Source organism: Hemitrygon akajei, chromosome 3 (genome assembly GCF_048418815.1).
Source record: "Hemitrygon akajei chromosome 3, sHemAka1.3, whole genome shotgun sequence".
NCBI classification, from domain to species: Eukaryota; Metazoa; Chordata; class Chondrichthyes; order Myliobatiformes; family Dasyatidae; genus Hemitrygon; species Hemitrygon akajei.
Genome location: NC_133126.1, coordinates 31183742 through 31206595, shown reverse-complemented (window position 1 = coordinate 31206595; position 22854 = coordinate 31183742). Strand labels below are relative to the sequence as shown.

The following is a 22854-nucleotide window of genomic DNA, read 5'->3' as shown; positions in this document are numbered from 1 at the left end:
TTGCCTCAGACATGTTGAAGTACGTTGCTTAACTGTGCAATCCAGGTACAATCACACTGGGACCCAGTTCTTTGAGATTAAGAAGAATCGACCTCTAACTGGGTAAGTAGCACTGATCTGTTCATGTTCATCAAAACACACCCACTTGGGCAATATTGTGTTGATTCAAAGAACCAGTTTATGCCACCTTTGTTATTAACCCATGCAAGCCAGTCATATGGTCCTTCTCCTGTGCCATGCTCAGTTTGGCCTCCTTCATGTGGCAAGCATTTCCCACAATGGTATGTGCTGTGCTGTAATGTTCTGTTTGTTCTAAATGGAGAACTATAAAGCTAGTATAAATATACTATTTTATATTCTGTGTCACTGCATCTCAAGCTCAAAATCTTCAGCTGCAGCTATTTTTTCCAGCCACGTTTGGGTCTTCCAAACATTGCACAAGAAAAGACACACCTCAATTAAAATAAACCCACTGTTAAATAGACAATAATATAAACTCACAGAAGAATCACAATTAGGGTGACTGGTGTACTGCATAAATATTCAAGATCTGGGTAATTGTTGCCTTTTATTCTGCTTAACACAAAGGGGGCAAAAACTGATTTCAGAACTGATGTCCTGTCTTGTGTTGACATAACTGTGAGCTGATGACATAATCTCGCGTCCCAAGCTAGTGAAACTTGTGAGAGAAGCATCACAAGTTACTGCCGAGTGAGAATTCATTTCAACCATAGATGACTGCCACAGAAATTTAGATGCCCGTATGTTGCTAGGGATACTGAAGTCCAAAAGATTCATCACAGGCAGTTGCTCTGAAAGTGTTTGAGTAAAGTGAAAGGGTATAGGAAGAGCAGCTCAGAGCCTCTGGTTTGGGAACTAAGGCTATGACGGAACGCGGAAATTATTCCTACTGTAGTGTCAAAGGCAGAATGTGTTTGAACTCAACAGTCCACCTTACAGAATTGGGATATTTTGTTGCAGTTGTACAAGTCTTTGAGGTAGTGTACAGTTCTGGTCACCCTGTTACAGAAAAGATGTTAAACTGGAAACGTGCAGAAAACATTTCAGGATGCTGCCAGGAATAGAGGGTCTGAGTTCCAGGGAGAGGTTGGCCAGGCGAGGCCTTTATTCCTTGTAGGAAGCAAGTGCAGAAATTGCAGGGGCCCGAGCAGAGATATTGAAATCATCCTTAATGACAGGTGAGATGCCAGAGGATTGGAGGATAGCTAATGCTCTGTATAAGAAAGGCTTTTAAAAATAAACCAGGAAATTCTAGGCTGGTGAGCCTGACATGTGGATTAGGAGAGTCATTGGAAGATATTCTAAGGGACCAGATACGTATATTTGGGTAGACAGGGACTGATTTGGTATAGTCAGCATGGCTTTGTGCATGGTAGATTGTGTCTAAGCAGTTTTTCGAGGGAGTTACCAGGAAAGTTGATGAAGGCAAAGCTATGGATTTTGTCTACATGGATTTCAAGACATTTGACAAGGTCCTACATGGGAGGTTGGTCAAGAAGGTTCAGTCACTTGGCTTTCAAGATGAGATAAATTGGATTGGATATTGGCTTTGTGGGAGAAGCCAGAGAGTGGTAGTAGGTGGTTGCCTCTCTGGCTGGAGGTCTGTGACTCATGATGTGCCACAGGGATGGGTGTTGGATCTGCTTACAATGTATAACAACAATTTGGATGTTAATGTGGTTAACTGGATCAGCAAATTTGAGGATGACGCCCAGGTTGCGGTGTAGTGGACAGTGAGGAAGGCTATTAGAGCTTGCAGTGGGATCTGGACCAGCTGGAAAAATGAGCTGAAAAATGGCAGATGGAATTTAATGCAGACATATGCAAGGTATTGCATTTCAGTAGGACCATCCAGGGTAGGTCTTAAACAATGAACAGTGGAGCACGAGGGGTGTGGTAGAACAAAGGGATCTGGGAATACAGATCCATACTTCATTGAAAGTGTCAGCTCAGTTAGATAGGGTTGTAAAGAAAGTTTTTGGTACATTGGCCTTTATAAATCAAAGTATGAAGTACAGGAGATGAGATGTTCTATTGAAGTTGGTACAAGATATTGGTGATGCCTAATTTGCAGTATCATGTGCAGTTTTGGTCACCTACTTAAAGGGAAGAGGAAAATAAGCTTGAAAGAATACAGAGAAAATTTACAAGTATGTCGCAAGACTGGAGGACCTAGGTTATAAAGAAAGATGGAATAGGTTAGGACTTCATTCCTTGGAACGTAGAAAATTGAGAGGAGATTGAGGTATAGATAGGGTAAATGCAAACAGACTTTTTCCATTGATTGGGTGGGACTACAAGTAGAATTATGGGTTAAGGGCGAAAGGTGAAATGTTTAAGGGGAAGATGAGGGGAAAGTTTTTTCGCTCAGTGGATCGTTAATGTGGAATGAGCACAGTCCAGGTGCAGGTCAATGGAAGTAGGCAATTTAAATGGTTTGGCACAGACTAGATGGGCCAAAAAAACCTATTTCTGTGCTGTACTTTTCTTTTATTCTGTAAGAGAATGAGGGGGTGGCCTTGCAGAAATGTTTGAAATTCTGAGGAGCATAGATAAGGTGGGTGGTAACAGTCTTTTCCCCAGGGTAGGGGTGTCCAAAACTAGGGGGCATAGATTTAGGGTGGGAAGGAAAGGATTTAAAAAGGACCTGAGAGCTATGTTCCTTCTAAGCTGCGCGCGTGTGCACACACACGTTTTTCAGTCAGCACACAAGGAAATTAATGTGCACACAAAAAGTTAGTTACCTAAAATGTAGTAATTAGTAATTATACTTATTGAAAATAATCTTTGAGCTAAATGTTTCTGTTAACTAGTTGGTCGGTTTTTCAAATACTACAATGTTATTCTGTGCAGTTTTATGTCAAATATTTTGTAAACCTATGTAAACTCTGCTATGTGTGCATTCAGTGCACACATACTTTTGTCACAGAAAAAAAATTTGCACAATATAAGATTTTTGTGCACACTGACTGCTAAAAATTAGAGGGAACATTGGCTGAGAGTCAGTTTTTCTTGCCCCACACAAAGTGGTGAGTACATTGAACAAGCTACCAGAGGAAGCGGTTGAGGCAGGTACAATAGCATCATTTCAGAAAGTCTTGGATGGATACATGGAGGGATATGGGCTGAATGCAGGAAATTGTGACTAGCTGGATGGGGTACCATTAATGCTGGCATGGACCAGATAGACTGAAAGGCCTTTGTCTGTGATATTTTGCTCGATGACTCATTGTATTTAAGGGATCTTAAATCAGACTGGGCTTGGAGTATTGCGTGCATTTCTGATCACTCCTTCACTAGACAGATGTGAAGATTGTGAAGAGGGTACAAAAGAGGTTCACCACCATGTTGCCTGAATTAGAGGATATGTGTTACAAGGCGAGGTTGGACAAACTTGAGTGGTTCTCCTTAGTGTGTTGCAGGTTAAGAGAAGACCTGACAGGTTTATAAACTTAGGAAGGCTTAGATAGACAATTTTTTTTCCCCCAGAATAGAAATATCAGACACCAGAAGACATGCTCTTCAGACAGTTTGGTGGAGTTTAGAAGGCCTTTAGACAGACTCATGAATATAAAGGGAGTGGGTGATACACAGGAGGAGGACAGTTAGTATAATTAGCATCAAGATTAGCACAACATTATGGGCCAAATGGCCTGTTCATTGCTGTACTGTTTGATATTTACTAAAACTTTAAGTAAAGTTATTATTATTATAGAGTTGAAGTCAGGAAGACAGAGTCAATGCAGTTAATAAAGGAATTCCTGTATGTTGGATTTCTGCAAACATCACGTGATTTCCGAAACGTCGTCACTACCTCCTCCCATAGATGCTGTCCGGCCTGCTGAGTTCTGCCAGCATTTTGTGTTTATATGATTTCCATCAGATGGTTTGGGATTTGAATTAAGGGAAAAGAGTTGTCCAGTCTGGAAGGTGCTTCCTGTAAGAACATTGGAAACTGTTGTCAGGTCCTTTGAATAGGGACTGGACACGCATGAGGAGAAATTATTTGTGTGGGTGCAGGGAATGTGCAGCATGGTGGGACTGAAGAGTTTGCTTTACCGGCAAACAACTAGGCATGTACTCAGGGACCTGTTGGCTTCCTGCTGCCATAATGAATAACCTGGTCTCCTAAACCAATTCCCTAGACTCCTGTTGCGGGGGAGAGAAAGGTGTGGCAGTCATCTGCTCTCACAAGGTAGCTTAAAGATTAAAGTGTCACAACCAAGATGACAGAAGAGGTCATCCTATAACAGACCCAAAAAAAAGTTCAAAAGAAATTTATTATCAAACAATGTGTATGTCTCCATATACTATCTTGAGATTCATTTTCTTGTGGGCATTTAAAGGAAAATAAAGAGATGCAATAGAATTTATGAAAAACTATAAATAATACTGATAACAAGTTGTGAAGTCATTGAATGTGAGTTGATGGTTTGTGGTGTCAGTTCAGCGTTGAGGTGAGTAAAGTTATGCTGGTTCAGGAGCCTGATAGACATAGTAAAGTCATAGTCATAGAATATTACAGCACAGAAATAGGCCCTTTGGCCCATCAAGACCATGCTAAACTATTATTCTGCCCAGTCTCATTGCCCTCCATTCTCCTCAGTACATTCTAAAGCTTTTGTTTCTTAGTTGTTTCTTGTCTTGCAGCCTAATGGATCTTGCACGGGAAATGATTCGGGAATCTCTGCCAATAAAGTGCTTGGAAGCTGTGATACTCGGGATGTATCCTTTTCCTTCTATGGAGAAAGTTGGGAACAGGCTGGTGAACACTGGACCTCACTGTCCACTCCCTCTTCTTCACCCCCCCCCCCCCCAGCAGAAGGATTCCGTGTTTGTGTTTTCAGTGGAAAGGCCATTCTGCTCTCCAGCCCACTCCTCCGTTCAGTAGATTAGAGGAACAACACTTGGTATGTGACAGTCTCCAGCCTGCGAACTTCAATTTCTCCAACTTCTGGTACTCTCTTTCCCCACCACCACCTTTTTTCCTTATCCCTCTGATCCCATAACCCCTTCTCTTCCACTCTCCCACCATTTCTATCTGCCCCATCTCCCCCACATTCTTCCCTCCAGTTCCTTTATTCTGTGGTCCACTGTCCACTCCTATCAGATTCCATCTTCTTCGGCCCTTTGTCACTTCAATCTATCACCTCCCAGCTTCTGACATCATTCCCACTTCCCCCTCCCTGCTCACCTGTATCTACCCATCAGCTCTTGCTCCATCCCCTCTTCCCGCCATAGTTTGCCAACTGTCTCTCCTTTTGCCAATCCAAAATGGTGACTGTTCATTCCCCTCCACAGATGCTGCCTGATCTGCTGAGATCCTTCAGCACCTTGAGTGTTTCTCCTCAGTTCAGTAACTGACCAAATCTGGAGTTGACATCACACTGCTGGGAGAAATCAGCAGGTCAGGCAGAGTCTGTGGAGGGAGCTGGGCAGTCTGTTTTGGGTCAGGTCTCTTCATCTAGGGTCACTTGGCTATCCGTTACCCTCCACAGATGCTGCCTGACCCATTGAGTTCCAGCAGCCTTGTCTTTTATTTCCTTTATTTGTCCCGCGTACATCAAAACATACAGTGAAATGCATCATTTGCGTCAATGACCAACGCCGTCCGAGGCTGTGCACAGGGGGCAGCCAGCAAGTGTCACCACGCCTCTGGCTCCAACATATACTGTGCCCACAACTTGCTAATTCTAACCCAGTTCTGCTGAAGGGTCTCGGCCCAAAACGTCAACTGTATTTTCTTCCATGGATTCTTCCTGGCCTGCTGAGTTCTTCCAGCATTTTGTGTGTGTTGCTAATTCTAACCCATATGTCTTTGGAATGTGGGAAGAAATTAACAAACTCCTTACAGACGGCAGCAGCAATGGCGCTGTACTAGTGTTACAAGGAGACATTTGTTTTAAGCTGATTGGAGGGAAGTACTGTATAGGGAGGAAGTCAAAAGTAGAGTTTTCTTTACACTAGATGGTGCGTGCATGGAACGCACTACAAGGGTGGAGATAGAGGAAGATACATTAGGGACATTTAAGAGACTCTTAGACATGGATGAAAGAAAAATGGAGAGAAAGGTTTGATTGATTTTGCAGTAGGCTTTAAAAAGTCTGCACAACATCATGGGCAGGAAGGCTTTTGCTGTGCTATCCTATTTTCTATGTTACATTAGCTGCTAAACTACTGTGCCCCAGAATTTAACAGATTCAAATTTGTGTGCTTCCAGTCGTCTCCATAAACAACGTGTGTTTTTTCCTTCATGACTGCAATCAGTTACCTCACCAACAGTATGCCAGATGTAGAGAGGTTCCCCATCAGTTTCAAAACGCAGTTCTCAGGGAATTACTTCCGTCACATAGTGCTGGGGATCCACTATGCTGGCCGCTTCGGCACGCTGGGCATGAGCCGGCGTGAGGAGCTCATGTTCAAGCCTCCCGTGAGCCGGACCTTGCTCGACCTGGTGCTGGAGTTCGAGGAGTCCTACAGAAAGTGCTGGCACACGCTGAAGAAAGTGAAGATCGGGCAGTATGTGTCCCACGACCCACACAGCGTGGAGCAGATAGAGTGGCAGCACTCCGTGATCGACGTGGAGAGACTGAGCCGTGAGCAGCTACGCAGGGAACTGGAGCGTCATACCCGCGACATGCGGCTGAAGGCAAGGCTGGGGCAGGCCCCTCCCCTCCCCGTCGATCTAGAGCGGCACACCCACCGTGTGTTGCACAAGCAATACCAGAACATGCCTCTATGTTCCCTCCACCAGAGACCACAGTGAGCTGTGGTCACATCTCACCTCCGTGGACTTCGTGTAAACATTTCACTGGCTCAGTAAAGCAGCCAGCACAATCAAAGACCCCACCCACCCAGGATGTTTCCCCTCTTCCGTTGGCCAAAACCCTGAAAACACAGACCAGCAGGCTCAAGGACTGCTTCTATCCCGCTGTTACGTCTATTGAATGGTTCTGCAATACAATAATATTAAAGATGAGCCTTATTTGTCACATGTACATTGAAACATACCGTGAAACGTATCAACGTTGACCACAGTCCGAGGATGTGAGCGACGGAGGATGAGAGGTGACCTGATAGAGGTGTATAAGATAATGAGAGGCATTGATCGTGTGGATAGTCAGAGGCTGAAATGGCTAGCACGAGAGGGCATAGTTTTAAAGTGTTTGGAAGTAGGTACAGAGGAGATGTCGGATAAGTTTTTTACGCAGAGAGTGGTGAGTGCGTGGAATGGGCTGTTGTCGATGGTGGTGGAGGAGGATACGATAGGGTCTTATAAGAGACTCCTGGATGGCTACATGGAGCTTAGAAAAATAGAGGGCTGTGGCTAAAGGCTAGGTAGTTCTAAGGTAGGGGCATGTTCGACACAGCTTTATGGGCCGAAGGGCCTGTTTTGTGCTGTAGGTTTTCTGTTTCTATGTGCTGGGGGCAGGCTGCAAGGTTGCCATGTTTCATACCCACCACTTGCTAATCCTAACCTGTAAACCTACAGAGCATGGGAGGGACCTGGAGCAGAAACCCACGTGGCCACAGGGAGAATGTGCAAGCTCCTTACAGGCGGCAGCGGGAATTGAACCCAAGTTGCTGGCACTATAAAGCGTTATCCTAATTGCTGCGCTACTGTGCTGCTCTGTAAACTTGACTTTCCAAACTGCTTCTATGATCTTGCACTTTGTTTCCCTGCGCAGCATTTTATCTGTAGCTACTGCACTTTATTCTATATTCCGTTACTGATTTCCCTTGTTCTGCCTCAATTAAGTGATCTGTGTGTACAGCACGCATGGCCAGCTTTTCACTGCACCTTGGCGCGTGTGACAGTAATAAACCCATTCCAGTTTGCTGGTGCTGCGGCCACAGTTTATCGGCCGACCCTTGTTACCCAGAGAAGGAAAGTTACTCTGGTTCCAGGGTGTAAATTGATGTCAGGGGCTGAGGAGCCACATGCTGTTTAACAGCTGATTACTGGTAATTAGTTTGTGGTCGTCACACATCCGCAGATACGGGCCCCGCCTGGAGTACCGTGTGCAGTTATGATCTCCTCACTTGAAGGATATACAGGCTTCGGAGTTGGTGCAGAGGAGGTTCACCAGATAGATTCTGGAGATGAGGGAGTTAATCTAAGAGAAGAGATTGAGTCGCCTGGGACTGTACTCACTGGAATCCAGAAGAATGAGAGGGGATATTACAGAAACATACAGAATTATGAAAGGAATAGATAAGATAGAGACAGGAAAGTTGTTTCCACTGGTGAGTAAGACTAGAACAAGGGGACATAGCCTCAAGATTTGGGGAGGAATAGACTTGGAATAGAGATGAGAAACTGCTTTCCTCAGAGTAGGGAATCCGTGGAATTCTCTGCCCAGGGAAGCAGTAGAGACAATCTCATGAAATATATTTAATACATAGATTTTTGCACAACAGAGGAATTCATGGTTTTGAGGAAAAAGCAGGTAAGTGGAGATGAGTTCGCAGCTAGATCAGCCACGATCTTACTGAATGACAGCGCAGTCTCAACGGATCAGATAGCTGGCTGCTGTTCTTGTGTTCAGTGCAGGGCTTTTGTCTGCCTTCCACATGGATCATTCTATATCAAGATATCAATATCATACCAACAGGAAAGATGTTAAAAAAAAGTGCAGAGAAAATTTACAGCGTTGTTTGCGATTTGAGAATTTATTAAAGGGCCTGTTCCTGAGCTGTTGTGTTCGGTGGCTCAACACAAAACAATGAAGTAACAGAGGAAATGCGGGCAGACAAGAAGGTGTAGGGGCCGTGGTGAGGTAGAATATGATGATCAAGAGTTCATATTTATTGTACGAGAGAGCCTGATAACAGCGGGGTAGAAGCTGACCTTGAACCTGGTGGTGCACGGTCTCAGGCTTTTTGTAAGTTTCCCCGATGTTTAAAGCACTTCCTTGTGCATGGTGTGTGCAGTGCTGAGGGAAAGGGGCACAAGAGGTGAGGCTGTCCCTTTCCCCTTTGCACGTTCCCTGGAGAACCATCAGTGCAATCGGATTCAGATCGATTTATCGTGCACTGCAACGGTGAAATGGCTCGTTTGTGCTGGGGGGGTGGGGTGCAGCCCACAAATGCCACCAAGTTCTGGAACCAACATAACCTGCTCACACAGAATTCAACAAAACAGAACAAGCGAAGCAGCAACAACAAACCAAGCGCCGTTCTGCCCTCCCTCCTTTCTGGATTCCGGCCCAGGCCTGTGGTCGGCCCTTGGGCTGCGATCTGGACTCCGTGTTTCGTTCTAGGCAAGTGACGACGAAGATGCTGGCAGGGTGGGTTCGGGATGGGTAGCAAGTTAGTTCCTCACACTATAGATGCGGGCAATGAACTAGTTTTCTCCGTGCAAATACTGACCCGCTCTCCTTCCCCTGATCCACTGCAGGTTGTGAAGGGAACAACTGTGCCCTCGTCTCCAACCCGTGAGAGGAAGAAGGACACCTCATCGCCCCAGCGGAGCCAGTCAAGCCCTCATCGCAGGAACGGCCGCAGCGAGAGACGGTAGGTTACTGCGACACAGGAAATTACCTGGGATGTCTTAGCCCCTCCCCCCCCCTCCCATTCCTGGGTCAACTGTGTTTTATGTGCAGTTCTGGTCGTCCCAGAGTATTGTGGGGGGGAGGGGTGAGCTGTTGACGGGTGCCAGGAAGCTGGCTGGATTAAAGTTTCAGCTATCAGGCAAGGGCAAACTTGGATTGGTTCCTCTGCAGTGTCGGAAGTGAGAGGAGATATGATAGAAGTTTATAAATTTGTGAACTGTAAATAGAATTATTTTAGTCCTCGAGCACTACAACACAGAAACAAGCCCTTCAGCCCATCTCGTCCATGCCAGCCTGGTCTTCTCGCTCGTCCCACTAATCTGCGCCTGTACCATACCCCTCTTCTCCATGTACTTATCCAAACTTCTGTCTGCCTCTTCAGCTGGCTGCCCATTCCATACTCACACCACCCATTTCCCTGGGTGGTAATGTCAGATACCGGGGGCATAGGTTTCAGGTGAGAGGGGGGAAATTTAAAGGAGACTTATGGGGCAACTTTTGTGTTTTTGCACACAGTAGGAGCAGCCTGGAGCACACCACCAGGGAAAGTGTTGGAAGCAGAAACAACAGTAACTTTTAAGAGGCATTAAGACAGATATATGAACGGCACAAAATGGAGGGATATATGCCACATACAGGCAGAAGGGATTTGGTTTCATTGAGCATCATAGTCAGTGCAGATGTGGTAGGCCAAAGGGACGGTTCCTGTGCACTACTGTTCAGTGTTCTATTAAAAGCCACGTCCCCAGACCCGCCATCAGACACAGGCTGTGCCCTGGTCTCCAGACACAGTACTGTGTGAGGAATATTTTGTTTCCCTGACAGGCGTTCTATTGATTGCTGCAAATGTGCTGACTGCTTTCAAAACGGCAGCTCTCAGTGTGGAGAATCGTTACTCAGAGATAACCAATCCTGAAGGTTAATCGGACACTGTCTCTCATTCTTTCAAACTAATTTGTTGCTTAATGCTCAAACAAGTCAGTTGTTTAAACATAAAACATAGAATATTACAGCACAGTGCAGGCTCTTCAGCCCACAATGTTGTGCCAGCCTTTTAACCTGCTATAATATCAATCTAACCTTTCCTCCCATAAAGTCCTCCTTTTTTGTTTCATCCATGTGCCTATCTGAGAGTTTACGTCACTAACACATCTACTTCGAACACCAGCCTGGCAGGATGTTCCACGCACCCACTACTGTGTTTTTTTTTAAAGGACTGACTTTGACATCCCAGCCCCCTATACTTTCCTCCAATCACCTTAAAATTCTGCCCCCTCATATTAGTTATTTCCACTCAGGTGGGGGTGGGGGATATCTCTGGCTATATGCCTTTCCTCATCTTGAAGTCTTCTATCAAGTTACCTTTCTTTCTTCTTCACTTCAAAGAGAGAAGCTGTCAATCATTCAACCTTCGCCGTCCTTGGCAGTATCCTGGTGAATCTCCTCTTCACTCTTTTACATCCTTCCTATAATGAAGCAACCAGAACTGAACACAGCATTCTAAGTGTAGTCTAACTAGGGTTTTATAGAGCTGTTTTGGGCCTTTTGAACTCAATCTCCTGAACACTGAAAGCCAACATGCCATATGCCTCAACAATCCTAAGAGCTTCTGCAGCAACTTTGAGGGAGTATGGATGTAGACCCCAAGATCTCTGTTCCTCCAAACTGCCAAAAATTCTGCCATTAACCTTGTATTCTGCCTTCAAATTTGACCTTCCAAAATGAATCACTTTGCACTTTTCCAGAGTGAACTCCCATCTGTCATTCCTCAGCCCAGCTCTGCAATCTGTTAATGTCCTGTTGTAACCGACGGCAATCTACTGCTCTTTACACAACTCTGACTTGTGTAAATTTGTTACACCCCACTTAACCATTAGTTCCCTGAAAGTGACGTAGTTAGGGTGGTGAAGAAAGCAGTTTAGAGCACCGGCCTTCATCAGGTGGGACATTGAGTTCAAAAGTTGGGACATCATGTTACAGCTGTAAAAGTCATTGGTGAGACTGTACTTGGAGTACTGGCTACAGCTCTAGTCATCCAGCTATAGGAAGGATGTCATTAAGCTGGAGAGGGTGCAGAAAAGATTGAGGATAATAAACACAAAGTACACTGCAGAATGCTGTGGTGGTCAAATCAATACATACAAACAAGCTGGATGAACTCAGCAGGTCGGGCAGCATCCGTTGAAATGAGCAGTCAACGTTTCGGGCCGAGACCCTTCGTCAGGAGCAGATGGCTTGAATTACAAGGAGAAACTGGACAATTTTCTGGGGAGTGAAGAAGCTGAAGGGTTTATAAAATGAGGTACATGGATAAAGTGGATGGTCATATTCTCTTCTCTCCCCCCCCCCCCCGCCCCCGCCCCAGGGGAGGGGAGTCTAAGACTAGAGGGCATAAGTTTAAAGTGTGAGGGGAAAGATTTAAAGGGGACTTGGGGCAACTTCCGCCTACAGAGGGTGTTGGATATATGGAGCAAGCTGCCAGAGGCAGGGTACAATTACAGCTTTAAAAGGTACTTGCTTGGACAGGTACATGGATAGGAGAGGTTTAGATACAGGCTCAGTGCGGGAATGTGGGGTTAGCTCAGTTTAGGCCGCTTGGTTGAAGTGCCTGTTCCCTTGCTGTGACTCTTAATTGACAGAATCGGTTTTATTATCACTGACGTGTGTCGTGAGGTTTGTTGTTCTGCAGCGGCAGCACAGTGCAATACATCAGAAATTACAATAAATTACAAGAAGAAATATAAAATCCTAAATTAGTAGTGCAAAAAGAGAACAGTGAATAGAAGGGATGTGATTGAAGATGATCGGAGGAATAAGTAAGTTGCTCAGAGTTGTGGATTCATGGAGCACCCTGCTAGGGGTGATGGTAGATGCAGATACATTCAGGTCTTTTAAGTAACTTAGATAGATAGATACTTTATTCATCCCCATGGGGAAAGTCAACATTTTTTCCAATGTCCCATACACTTGTTGTAGCAAAACTAATTACATACAATACTTAACTCAGTAAAAATATGATATGCATCTAAATCACTCTCTCAAAAAGCATTAATAATAGCTTTTAAAAAGTTCTTAAGTAGTTTACTTAAATACATTAAATACAATCAACCCCGGCACTTTAACATATCTTACTCCTGGCGGTTGAATTGTAAAGCCTAATGGCATTGGGGAGTATTGACCTCTTCATCCTGTCTGAGGAGCATTGCATCGATAGCAACCTGTCGCTGAAACTGCTTCTCTGTCTCTGGATGGTGCTATGTAGAGGATGTTCAGGGTTTTCCATAATTGACCGTAGCCTACTCAGTGCCCTTCGCTCTGCTACCGATGTTATACTCTCCAGTACTTTGCCCACGACAGAGCCCGCCTTCCTTACCAGCTTATTAAGACGTGAGGCGTCCCTCTTCTTAATGCTGCCTCCCCAACACGCCACCACAAAGAAGAGGGCGCTCTCCACAACTGACCTATAGAACATCTTCAGCATCTCACTACAGACATTGAATGACGCCAACCTTCTAAGGAAGTACAGTCGACTCTGTGTCTTCCTGCACAAGGCATCTGTGTTGGCAGATGAACTCGTGGATCATAGAAAAATGGATGGCTGTGTAGCAGGGAAGGGTTAGATGGATTTTAGAGTAGGTTAAAAGGTTGGCACATCATGGGCTGAAAGGCCTGTACTGTGTTGATAGATAGATAGATAGCTCAGTAGCATCCTTGTTCTATCTGTTTCATTTAGTCTGTTTGGACTATTGTGCTGTTTGTGAATTATGGACAAGTTCTTTTTTCTTTCCCCCTCTCTGTAGGTCTTCAGGAGAGAAGAAGTCCACAGAGCAGAAGAACCTCAATGACGTGGGTTATCAGATCCGTGTGTGAGCGCCCTGCTGTGGGACACCGGTGTGGCCGGACTGAGCAGTGATTTCCACCATCTTGTGGAAGGCACCTGGTGTGCACGGAACTTCAGTGGACACGCGCAGAGGATGCCGTACAGTATTTCATAGTAGCAGTTATCAGTATTACATCAATTGTAACTTTTTTTAGATTTTTATTTTATTTTCTAACTTTCAAAGAAATGCTGTACAGTCAGTGTGATGGAAGCTCTTCAGTAAAGGCTGTGAGTCACGGGATGGCAATTTTTATTGGCAGTCATCCCATTTCTGTGTGAGCATTTGAGATCCTCACTTGGCCGGTGCTGATATTGTAGCCTCTCCAGCAGGTCCAGGGAATGCCGAGCCTTACACAGGCTAGGAAGGTCCCGAACCCGTACACAGCTTTAGCTGATTGGAACTGGGGCATTGTCGGTATGCTACGATTACAATTAAGGTTTGATTTCAATGATCAATGTCCAGTGAAGGCTTGGTTGAAATCAATAGCCAGCTGTAATGTTCAGTGGAAAATTCATCAGAGAATCACTGCAGGAAGCTTACATAAAACACTGCAGCACAGTACAGGCCATGTTGTGCTGATCCTTTAACGTACTCTAAGGTCAATCTACTCCCACACAGCCCTCCATTTATCTATGACCCATGTGCCTATTAAATGTCCCTAATGTATCTGCCTCTACCACCACCCATGGGACTGTGTTCCATGCGCCCATCACTCCCTCTTTTTTTAAAAAAAAAAACGCCTACCTCTGACATTTTCTACCTATACATCCTCCAATCACTTCAAAGTTATGCCCCCTAGTTTGCAGGTGACGTTTGAACTATGGCCACTGGTCGATGCCCACACAGACTGTGTTTGTGTACAACACATGGTTTCTGTGTTTAAATTAGCATTGAAACAAGACGGATGCCTGAAATTCGCATTGCCCTGCCAAGCCTCTCATGGGTGGGCAGGCACCAGTACCTGCACGATGAGGTGACCTGACTGCCTGCAATCTTCCCCCCACAGCTGTCCACATTACAGGCAACATTTCAGAAGACATCTTTATTCCCGATCCCAGTTTAACTTGAGAAACTGCACTGCATTTCTTTTGAGAAACATGTATTTAATTTGGGTATATTTAAAGCAGATGTTGATAGTTCGCTGATTAGTGAGGGCATCAAAGGTTACGGGGAGAATGGGGTTGGGAGGGAAAATAAATCATCCTTGGTGAAATGGTGGAGCAGACTCTGGGCCTAATTCTGCTCTTGTGTCTTGTGGTCTAAATTAGTTTGCTGCTTGTCATCCACTAAGTAAGGCATCTAGGGAATCTGGAAGGATTAAGTTTCCCCATATGTCAGAGGATCTGTGTAAAGATTTGTTGCGCATGCTGTCCTTGTCTCTAAGGATGAGTGCAGTTTAAAGGGAAATGGAGCTTCCTTTCAATCAATATTCTGTAATTAGTCATAGAGCCATACAGCACAGAAACAGGCCCTTCGGCCCATCTGGTCCATGCTCAACTATTAATCTGTTTGGTCCCATCGACCTGCAAGCAGACCATAGCCCTTCATACCCGAAACATCCAAACTTCTCTTAAAAGTTGAAATCAATCCTGCATCCACCACTTCTGCTGGTAGCTTGTTCCACACTCTGACTGCCCATTAAAGTGAAGACGTTCCTCCTTGTGTTCCGTTGCTACATCTTACTGATGTACAAGAGATTTGCTGGTAATGCTCATTGTCCCTTTTGTCCCACTACCTTTTCTCTTCGGGGGGTAATTGTAGAGTTATACAGCATGTACACAGGCCCTTTGGCCCATCTGGTTCATGTTGACCACAACATACTCCCTGCTAGTCCCAGTTGCCTGCATTTGGCAACTGCAAGCTCCTTCCCTCCATGTACCTATCCACCTCTTAAATGTGGTGCTTGTATCCACCTGGACCACCTCCTGTGACAGCTCATTCAAGGTACAGAAGTTACCTCTCAGGGTAACACACAAAATGCTGGAGGAACCCTTCAGGTTAAGCAGCATCTATAGAGAGGAATAAGAAGTCGCTTCATCAGAATCACGGTTATGAGCTTGGACATGGGTCATGAAATTTGTTGTTTTGCAGCAGTAGTCCAGTGCAATACTTAATTTAAAAAATACTAAATTACAATAAAAATGTGTGTATAAAAGAATTAAATTAAATCAGTAGTTCAAAACGAGGAGAAAAAATGGTGAGGTAGCACACACAAAATGCTGGAGGAACTGAACGGCTCAGGCAGCATCTATGGAAATGAATAAACAGTCGACGTTTCACGCCGAGACCCTTCTTCAGGACTAAAAACGAAGGAGGAAGGCACCAGAATGAAAAGAATGAGAGGGGTAGGAGGATAGACAGAAGGCGATGGGTGAAGCCAGGTTGGTTGGAAAGATAAAGGGCTGGAGAAGGAATCTGTTGGGAGAGGAGAGTGGACCAAAGGAGAAAGGGAAGTAAGAGGGGATGCAGGGAAGATGATAGGCAGGTGAGGAAGAGGGGCTAGAGGTTAGAGTGGGGAATGAGAGAAGGAGATGTTTTTTACTGGAAGGAGAAATCGATATTTGTGTTATCAGATTGGAGCTGCCCAAAGGGAGTATAAGGTGTTGCTTCTCCACCCTGAGGGTGGCTTCATCTTGGCACAAGAGGAGGCCATCGACCGACCTGTCGGAATGGGAATTCTATTAAACGGTTTGTCCACTGGGAAGTTCCACTTTTGGCGGACGGAGCAGAGGTGCTCAACGAAGCGGCCTCTCAATTTACAACAGGTCTCATCAATGTAGAGGGGGCTACATCGGGAGCACCAGATGCAATAGATGACTTCAGCACATTCACAGATGAAGTGTTGCCTCACTTGGAAGGGATGTTTGGGAGATGAGTGAGCAGGTGTGGCATTTAGGCCACTTGCAGGGATAAGTACCAGGAGGGACAAAGGGAATCAAGGAGGAAGTGATCCTTGTAGAAATCGGAGCTAAGGAGGTAAAGTTGTTTAGTGGTTGGATCCCTTTGGAGATGGCAACAGTTGCAATGGATGATGTGCTGGATGTGGAGGCTGATGGGTAAGGACCAGATAGGATGGGTAGGTAAAGAGAAGAGGAACTCTGTCACTGTTAAGGCAGCAAGAAGATGAGGTGAGCACGGACGTACGGGAAATGGAGAAGATGCAGGTGAAAGTAGCATCGATATTGGAGGAAGGGAAACCCTGTTCTTCGAAGCAAAACGACATCTCTGATGTCCTGGAAAAGAACGCCATATCCTGAGGACAGATGCAGCCGAGCCGAAAGGACTGAGAAAAGGGGATTGGGGTGGTATGAAGTATAGTCGAGGGGGCCATGAGAATCAGTAGGTTTATAAAGATGTCAGCTGATAGTTTGTCTCCAGAGAAGGAGGTGCCAGAGATGGGCCAAAGGGCAGGGTGTAAGTTAGAGGCAATGTTGATGAAATTGACGAGCTTGGCATTGGTGCATGAGGCAATGTAGCGGAGGAATAACTGGGGAGCACTTGGAACATGGGCTGTCTACATAGCCATCGAAGAGTCAGGCATAACTGGGGACCAGTCGGGTACCCATGGCAACCCCTCGAGTCTGGAGAAAGTAGTAGGTGCTGAGGGAAAAATTATTGATGGTGAGGACCAGTTCTGCCAGATGGAGGAGGGTGGTGGTGGAGGGGAACTGGTTGTTTTTTATTATTATTATTTGAGGGCGGGGGAGTGGAGAGTTTTGAGGCCTTGATGGGGGACAGAAGTGTACAGTCAGTCAAGTCAAGCTTTTTGTCATTTAGCTATATAGATGTATACTGCCAAACGAGACAATGTTTCTCTGGACCAAGGTGTAAAGCACAGTGGTAGACATAACACACCATAACTTAGGAAAGCAAAAGCTAAATCGACAAATTAATTATACGTAGATAAACAGTGAATAAATTAAATGTAGGGTACAGTACAAATTATCTGGTGGCACTTTGAATGCGACGTGGCAAAGAGTTTAAAAGCCTAATGGCATGAGAGAAGAAGCTGTTTCCCATCCTGACCGTTCTTGTTTTTATGCATTGGGGTCTCCTGCCTGGTGGTAGAACGTCAGACGATGCTGGACGGATGAGTGGGATCCTTAAGGGCCCTGTGTACGCAGCGCTCAGAGATGTCTCTGATGTATGGTAGGGAGATCCTATGATCCTCTCAGCTGTTCTCACAGTCCTTTGTAGGGATTTCTGGTCCAATGCGCGACTGCTCCCTTACCAGATGGAGATGCAGCTTGTCTGGACGCTCTCAGTGGTGCTCTCAATTCAGCTAAGGTGGAGTGGGGAAGCCTTGCTTTGCTCAATCTCCTGCACTGCCTGATATTGACCATGGTGTGACCTCTTCAGTAACTTGGTGTATTTAACTCTTTCTATGGAGGAGCCATGTAGACACGGGGGATGGTTCATCTGCACCTTCGGAAAGTCCACAGTCATTTCCTTGATCTTCTCCATGTTCAGACTTGGGTGGTTGTTCTCACACCAGCTGCTCCACTTCCTCTCTGTACTCCGTCTCATCACTGGTGATGAGACCAATCACTTGTGTCATCCGCAAACTTGATGGCGCAGTTTCAGCTGACTCTTGTGACGCAGTCGTGTGTCAGCAGTGGGCTGAGCCCAGGGGAGCACCAGTGCTCAGCGTAATGGGACAAGAGATGTTGCTGCCCACACAGACCGACTGTGGACTTTATGTTAAGAAGCTCAGGATCCAGTTCCAGAGGGAGGTGTTGAGACTCAGTAAAGACTATTTCCCTACCAGTTTCCAGGGTATGATGATGTTAAATGCCAAACTGAAGTCTATAAACAGCAACCTGGCACATGAGACTCCATTTTCCAGGTGGGTCAAAACAGAGTGGAAGGTAGAGTTTATGGTATTGCTGGTGGATCGATTTAAGAGATAAGCAAACTGGAAAGGGTCCAGTGTAGCTGGGAGAAAGGCTTTAATGTGCTCTATGACCAGCCGCTCAATGACATTTCATAATGGTTGACGTTAATGCCGCAAGACGACGATCATTTAGGCAGGCGTTGCCGCCTTTGGCACTGGGATGATGGTTGCTGCCTTGAAAACCAAGGGGACAGTGGATTGTTCTAGAGAGATGTTGAATATATCTGTCAGCTCCTCAGTTAGCTGGACTACACAGTTTGGCAGAACCCGACCTGTATGTTATCGAGCCCACAGCTTTTCATGGGTTGACCCTGGCCAGGGTCGTCTTGACCTCCACTTCAACCAGACAAGGTGTCTGCTCCCCTGGGGGAGGGATGCTATCCTCACCAGCATCAAAACAGGCATACAAGATATTTAGCCTGTCAGAGAGTGAGGTGTCATGGTCCCCTGCCACATACACCTCATGTCTCTGGTATCACTTACTGCCCGTTACGTCACTAGCATTTAGGGCAGCAGTGATGGTCCTATATCCCAGATGCGAACAGTTAGTGAACCCTTTGCAGTTACCTGGTTTTCTGCATTAACTACTCATAAAATGTAGTCTGATCTTCATCTAAGTCACAATAATAGACAAACACAATCTGCCTAAACTAATAACACACAAACAATTGGACTTCTCATGTCTTTATTGAGCACATTGTTTAATCAGTCAGTCCAGACTGGAAAACACAGGTGAAACCTTGTATTTAATAACTGATAGAACCTCCTTTAGCAGCAATAACCTCCCCCAAACATTTCCTGTAGCTGCTGATCAGACTTGCAGAACAGCAAGGAGAAATTTCAGACCGTTCCTCCATACAAGGCTGTTACAGTGCATCAATATTTCTGGGATACTTCACATGAGCAGACCTCTTCAGGTCATGCCACAGCATCTCAATTAGGTTAAGGTCCGGACTCTGACTTGGCCATTCCCAAACATGAGTATTCTTCTGTGAACAGTCCATATTTCACAGCGGTAAATGAGACTGCTAACAACCACAATGGTGTACATATTCACTTTGTGGATAGTGGAATGTCATCATGCATGACTGGCTTTCCAAATCCTGACATTGATTTCCTTGTCCAGGGAGCTATCTTTTTTTTCATTTTCAATCTTTTTTATAGATTTTTTTTTAAAAAATGAGTAGATACACATCAGAGGAGAAGTTATATCAAATACATAATACAATAAACGTACAAACAACGAAAGGGATGTATACTGTCAAAGTCATATAAATGTAATATTAGGCTATTGTGTATAAATGAAGAACCACAACTCCTCTTGGCAATTCATACAAAAAAAAGACTGGAAATTTTTTTATAGTAAAGAGGGAAAAAACCCACTAAGCTAACCTAAAACAAAAAAAAAGGGACTGGGCAGTCCACCTGAGGATAAAATTACAAAAGAAAACATCCTTCTGGTCAGCTCTGAACCTTCGCGGAGAAAGAGGGGAAAAAAAGGAAAAAAATTAGATCAGATGAAAATATCGAATAAAAGGTCCCCAGTTTTGCTCATATTTCAAAGATGTATCAAACGTCCGACTTCTAATTTTCTCCAAACTTAAACAGGACCCCTCTAACTTTATTAGTCGATAAAGAATGATATAAAGGTTCTTTCCAGAATTTGAAAAAGCGATCTTCATCCTGTCTCTGTACATGAGTTTCTTGCGCAAAAATAATATCTGTATTGTGTTTTTAATTTCGTAAAAATCTTACTACTGTTACGTACCCCGTAACTGGGTGTCTAACCAGCACAGACAGAAGAATCCGTTGGAGTCTGGTGGTACTATTTTCAACAGTGTTTATTAGTAAAATATACAAATCAATATCAATAATGCAAATTTATAGGTAATACACATTAGTAATAATAAACCTAAAAGTGTGGGAATAATAATAAGCAATAATAAACAAGCTCTATCGATGTCTAGGGGATAATGAATTGTCATATAAAAGTATAAAGTTCAGTTCAGTTCATACGTGCTGAGGTAGATATGGTTGATGTGTTGTAATCGTTGGAGAGAGAGAGCGAGATGTAACAGCTACAGGCAGGCAAACCTTCCTTTACGTTCTTGATCCGTCATTCTGTTGTGGCCATTCAGGTATGACCCCTCTGTCCTTCAGCTAGACCGTTCTTCTGTGGTGGACTCGTCACTCTGGCATGAGTGGACACACACACAAGTCCCCACCGGCCCTGCTATAACACTGTGAGTTAAACTGACCGATCTCTTTGTTCGGTCCCCGATGCCCCACACCTTCCCGTGGGTTCCAACACTCAATCAGTGCTCAATAGTGTGTCTGAGGGGTGTCTCCCCAGACCTCACTTTTATCCCTACTCACGGGGTCTCAGTTGTCCCATCAATTTTGAATGGCTTTGTCCATCAAACCAGCCCACTCCAGCTGTCCACTAAGAAATCTTAATGAACAGAATGGTTTAGGATAAACAACCCTCTCAGAAGCCATGTCTTTCAGAAGTCATAATACGGTGAATCAACAAGTCTCTCTCCCCTGCTTTATCGCTCTCTCTTATCTGTAGCAGATGTTCCAATTCCAGCATGTTTTCTTTTACATCTCTCTCTCTCTCTCTCTCTCTCTCTCTCTCTCATTAGCAGCATAGCAACAGTAACGGTTTGTGATCTCCCGGGGGGGGGGAGGGGACATGGGCAACTCTGCACCCTCCTACCCATCAGAGCTGTTCATCCTTCCCCATCCTTCTGGGAATTTTCACCAAGGTGAAAATTAACTAATATAGTGTCTTACAGAATTACAGAATCTAACAATACAGAAGTGTTCTTAACTACAAAGATAATACAGATATACATTCAACTTAGCATCTAGACAAACAGTCAGCGATTACATTGTCACTCCCTTTAATATGTTGTATCTTAATATCAAATTCTTGTAGCATCAGACTCCAACTTAGTAACCTCCTGTTTTTATTTTTCATGTTAGCCAAGAATACTAAAGGGTTGTGATCAGTATAAGCAATTAAGGGTCTTTGTGCTGAACAAACGTAGACTTCAAAATGCTGTATTGCCAAGATAAGTGCTAACAATTCTTTTTCTACAGTAGAATAGTTCCTTTGGTGCACATTGAACTTCCGAGAGAAATATGCTGCTGGGTATTCCACTCCATCCCCGGCTTTCTGCAATAGGACTGCCCCTGCAGCCTCATCACTTGCATCAGTCGCCAGGGAGAAAGGTTTAAAAAGGTCAGGTGCTTTTAACGCTAGGTGATGGCACAGTATGGTTTTCAACTTTTCAAAAGCTTCCTGACAAGAATTGCTCCACACAAACTTTTTGTCCTTCCGTAGGAGTTTTGTAAGCAGGAGGGCAATATGAGCAAAGTTCCTACAAAATTTTCGATAGTACCCCACTATGCCCAAAAACCTTCTCAAGGCTCTTTTATTTGTTAGTACAGAAACCTCAGAAATAGCCTGTACTTTTGCCTGCACAGGAACCAATTGCCCCTGTCCTACCACATACCCCAAGTATGTGATCGTGGCATGACCAAATTCACTCTTTGCGAGGTTCACTGTAAGATGGGCTACAGACATTCTTTTAAACAGGTTTTCTACAGCCTCAATGTGCTCATCCCAGGTGTCACTCCAAACTACTATGTCGTCAATGTAAGCCTTGGTGTTTGTTAACCCTTTTATCACCATGTCAATCATCCACTGAAATGTCCCTGTTGCATTTTTCATTCCGAACGGCAAGACACTGTATTCGTAAAACCCGGATGGGGTGACAAAGGCTGAAATTTCTCGAGCCCTGTCCGTTAAAGGAACACACCAGTATCCCTTTAACAAGTCAATCTTAGTGATGTATCTCGCTTTCCCCAGTTTATCAATACAATCGTCCACCCTAGGGATAGGGTAAGCATCTGTCTGCGTGACAGCATTCACCTTTCTGTAATCGGTACAGAATCTTATGGTACCGTCCGGTTTCGGTACTACCACGCAGGGAGAGGCCCATGCAGAAGAGGATTCATGAATTATACCAGCAGCTAGCATATGCTCAATTTCTTTTTCCACTAGCTTGCTCTTTTCCAAATTCATCCGATAAGGGGATTGTTTAATAGGTTGGGCCGAGATCCATTGGAAGTGTTGGCTTTGCTGTCCAGATCCTGAAATTACTGGTGATACATTGATTATTAAGGCTGCTGTTCCTCTTTTCTCTGTAAGGGTTCATATACCAGATCTATATTGATGTGTGTTGTTGGATCTTTCTGTAGAAAACCACGCTTTGAGAAGCTTGTGTTTTTGCTTGAGTCAAGAATCTGGCTGTTGTCCAGTTGAAATTCATATTAAGGCTTGCAGTGGTAAACTTCATGTCAGGAGCACACTCTGCCTCTGAACCAGTACCTTCCCAGTGAGAGCAGAGCTGCTCTTCCCTCTGCAGTCCCCCAAAGAAGTGAGAATGCTCTTTTCCCTCTTGGTTCAAGTGGCACCAGAGCCACCTTGTGTCCC

At 44.7% G+C, this 22854-nt stretch overlaps 1 protein-coding gene across 1 annotated transcript in view; it reads left to right on the top strand.

Annotated features, from left to right (window-relative positions):
* The window catches only part of vash1 (vasohibin 1), a 34915-nt gene extending 21221 nt beyond the window's left edge, over positions 1-13694 (top strand). The window contains exons 3-7 of the mRNA XM_073039477.1: positions 46-102; positions 4672-4746; positions 6289-6670; positions 9422-9537; positions 13376-13694. Coding sequence (XP_072895578.1) covers positions 46-102; positions 4672-4746; positions 6289-6670; positions 9422-9537; positions 13376-13445 — 700 coding nt within the window. The 3' untranslated portion in view covers positions 13446-13694. The remainder of the gene's footprint in view (positions 1-45; positions 103-4671; positions 4747-6288; positions 6671-9421; positions 9538-13375) is intronic.
* Positions 13695-22854: the final 9160 nt, after the last annotated feature.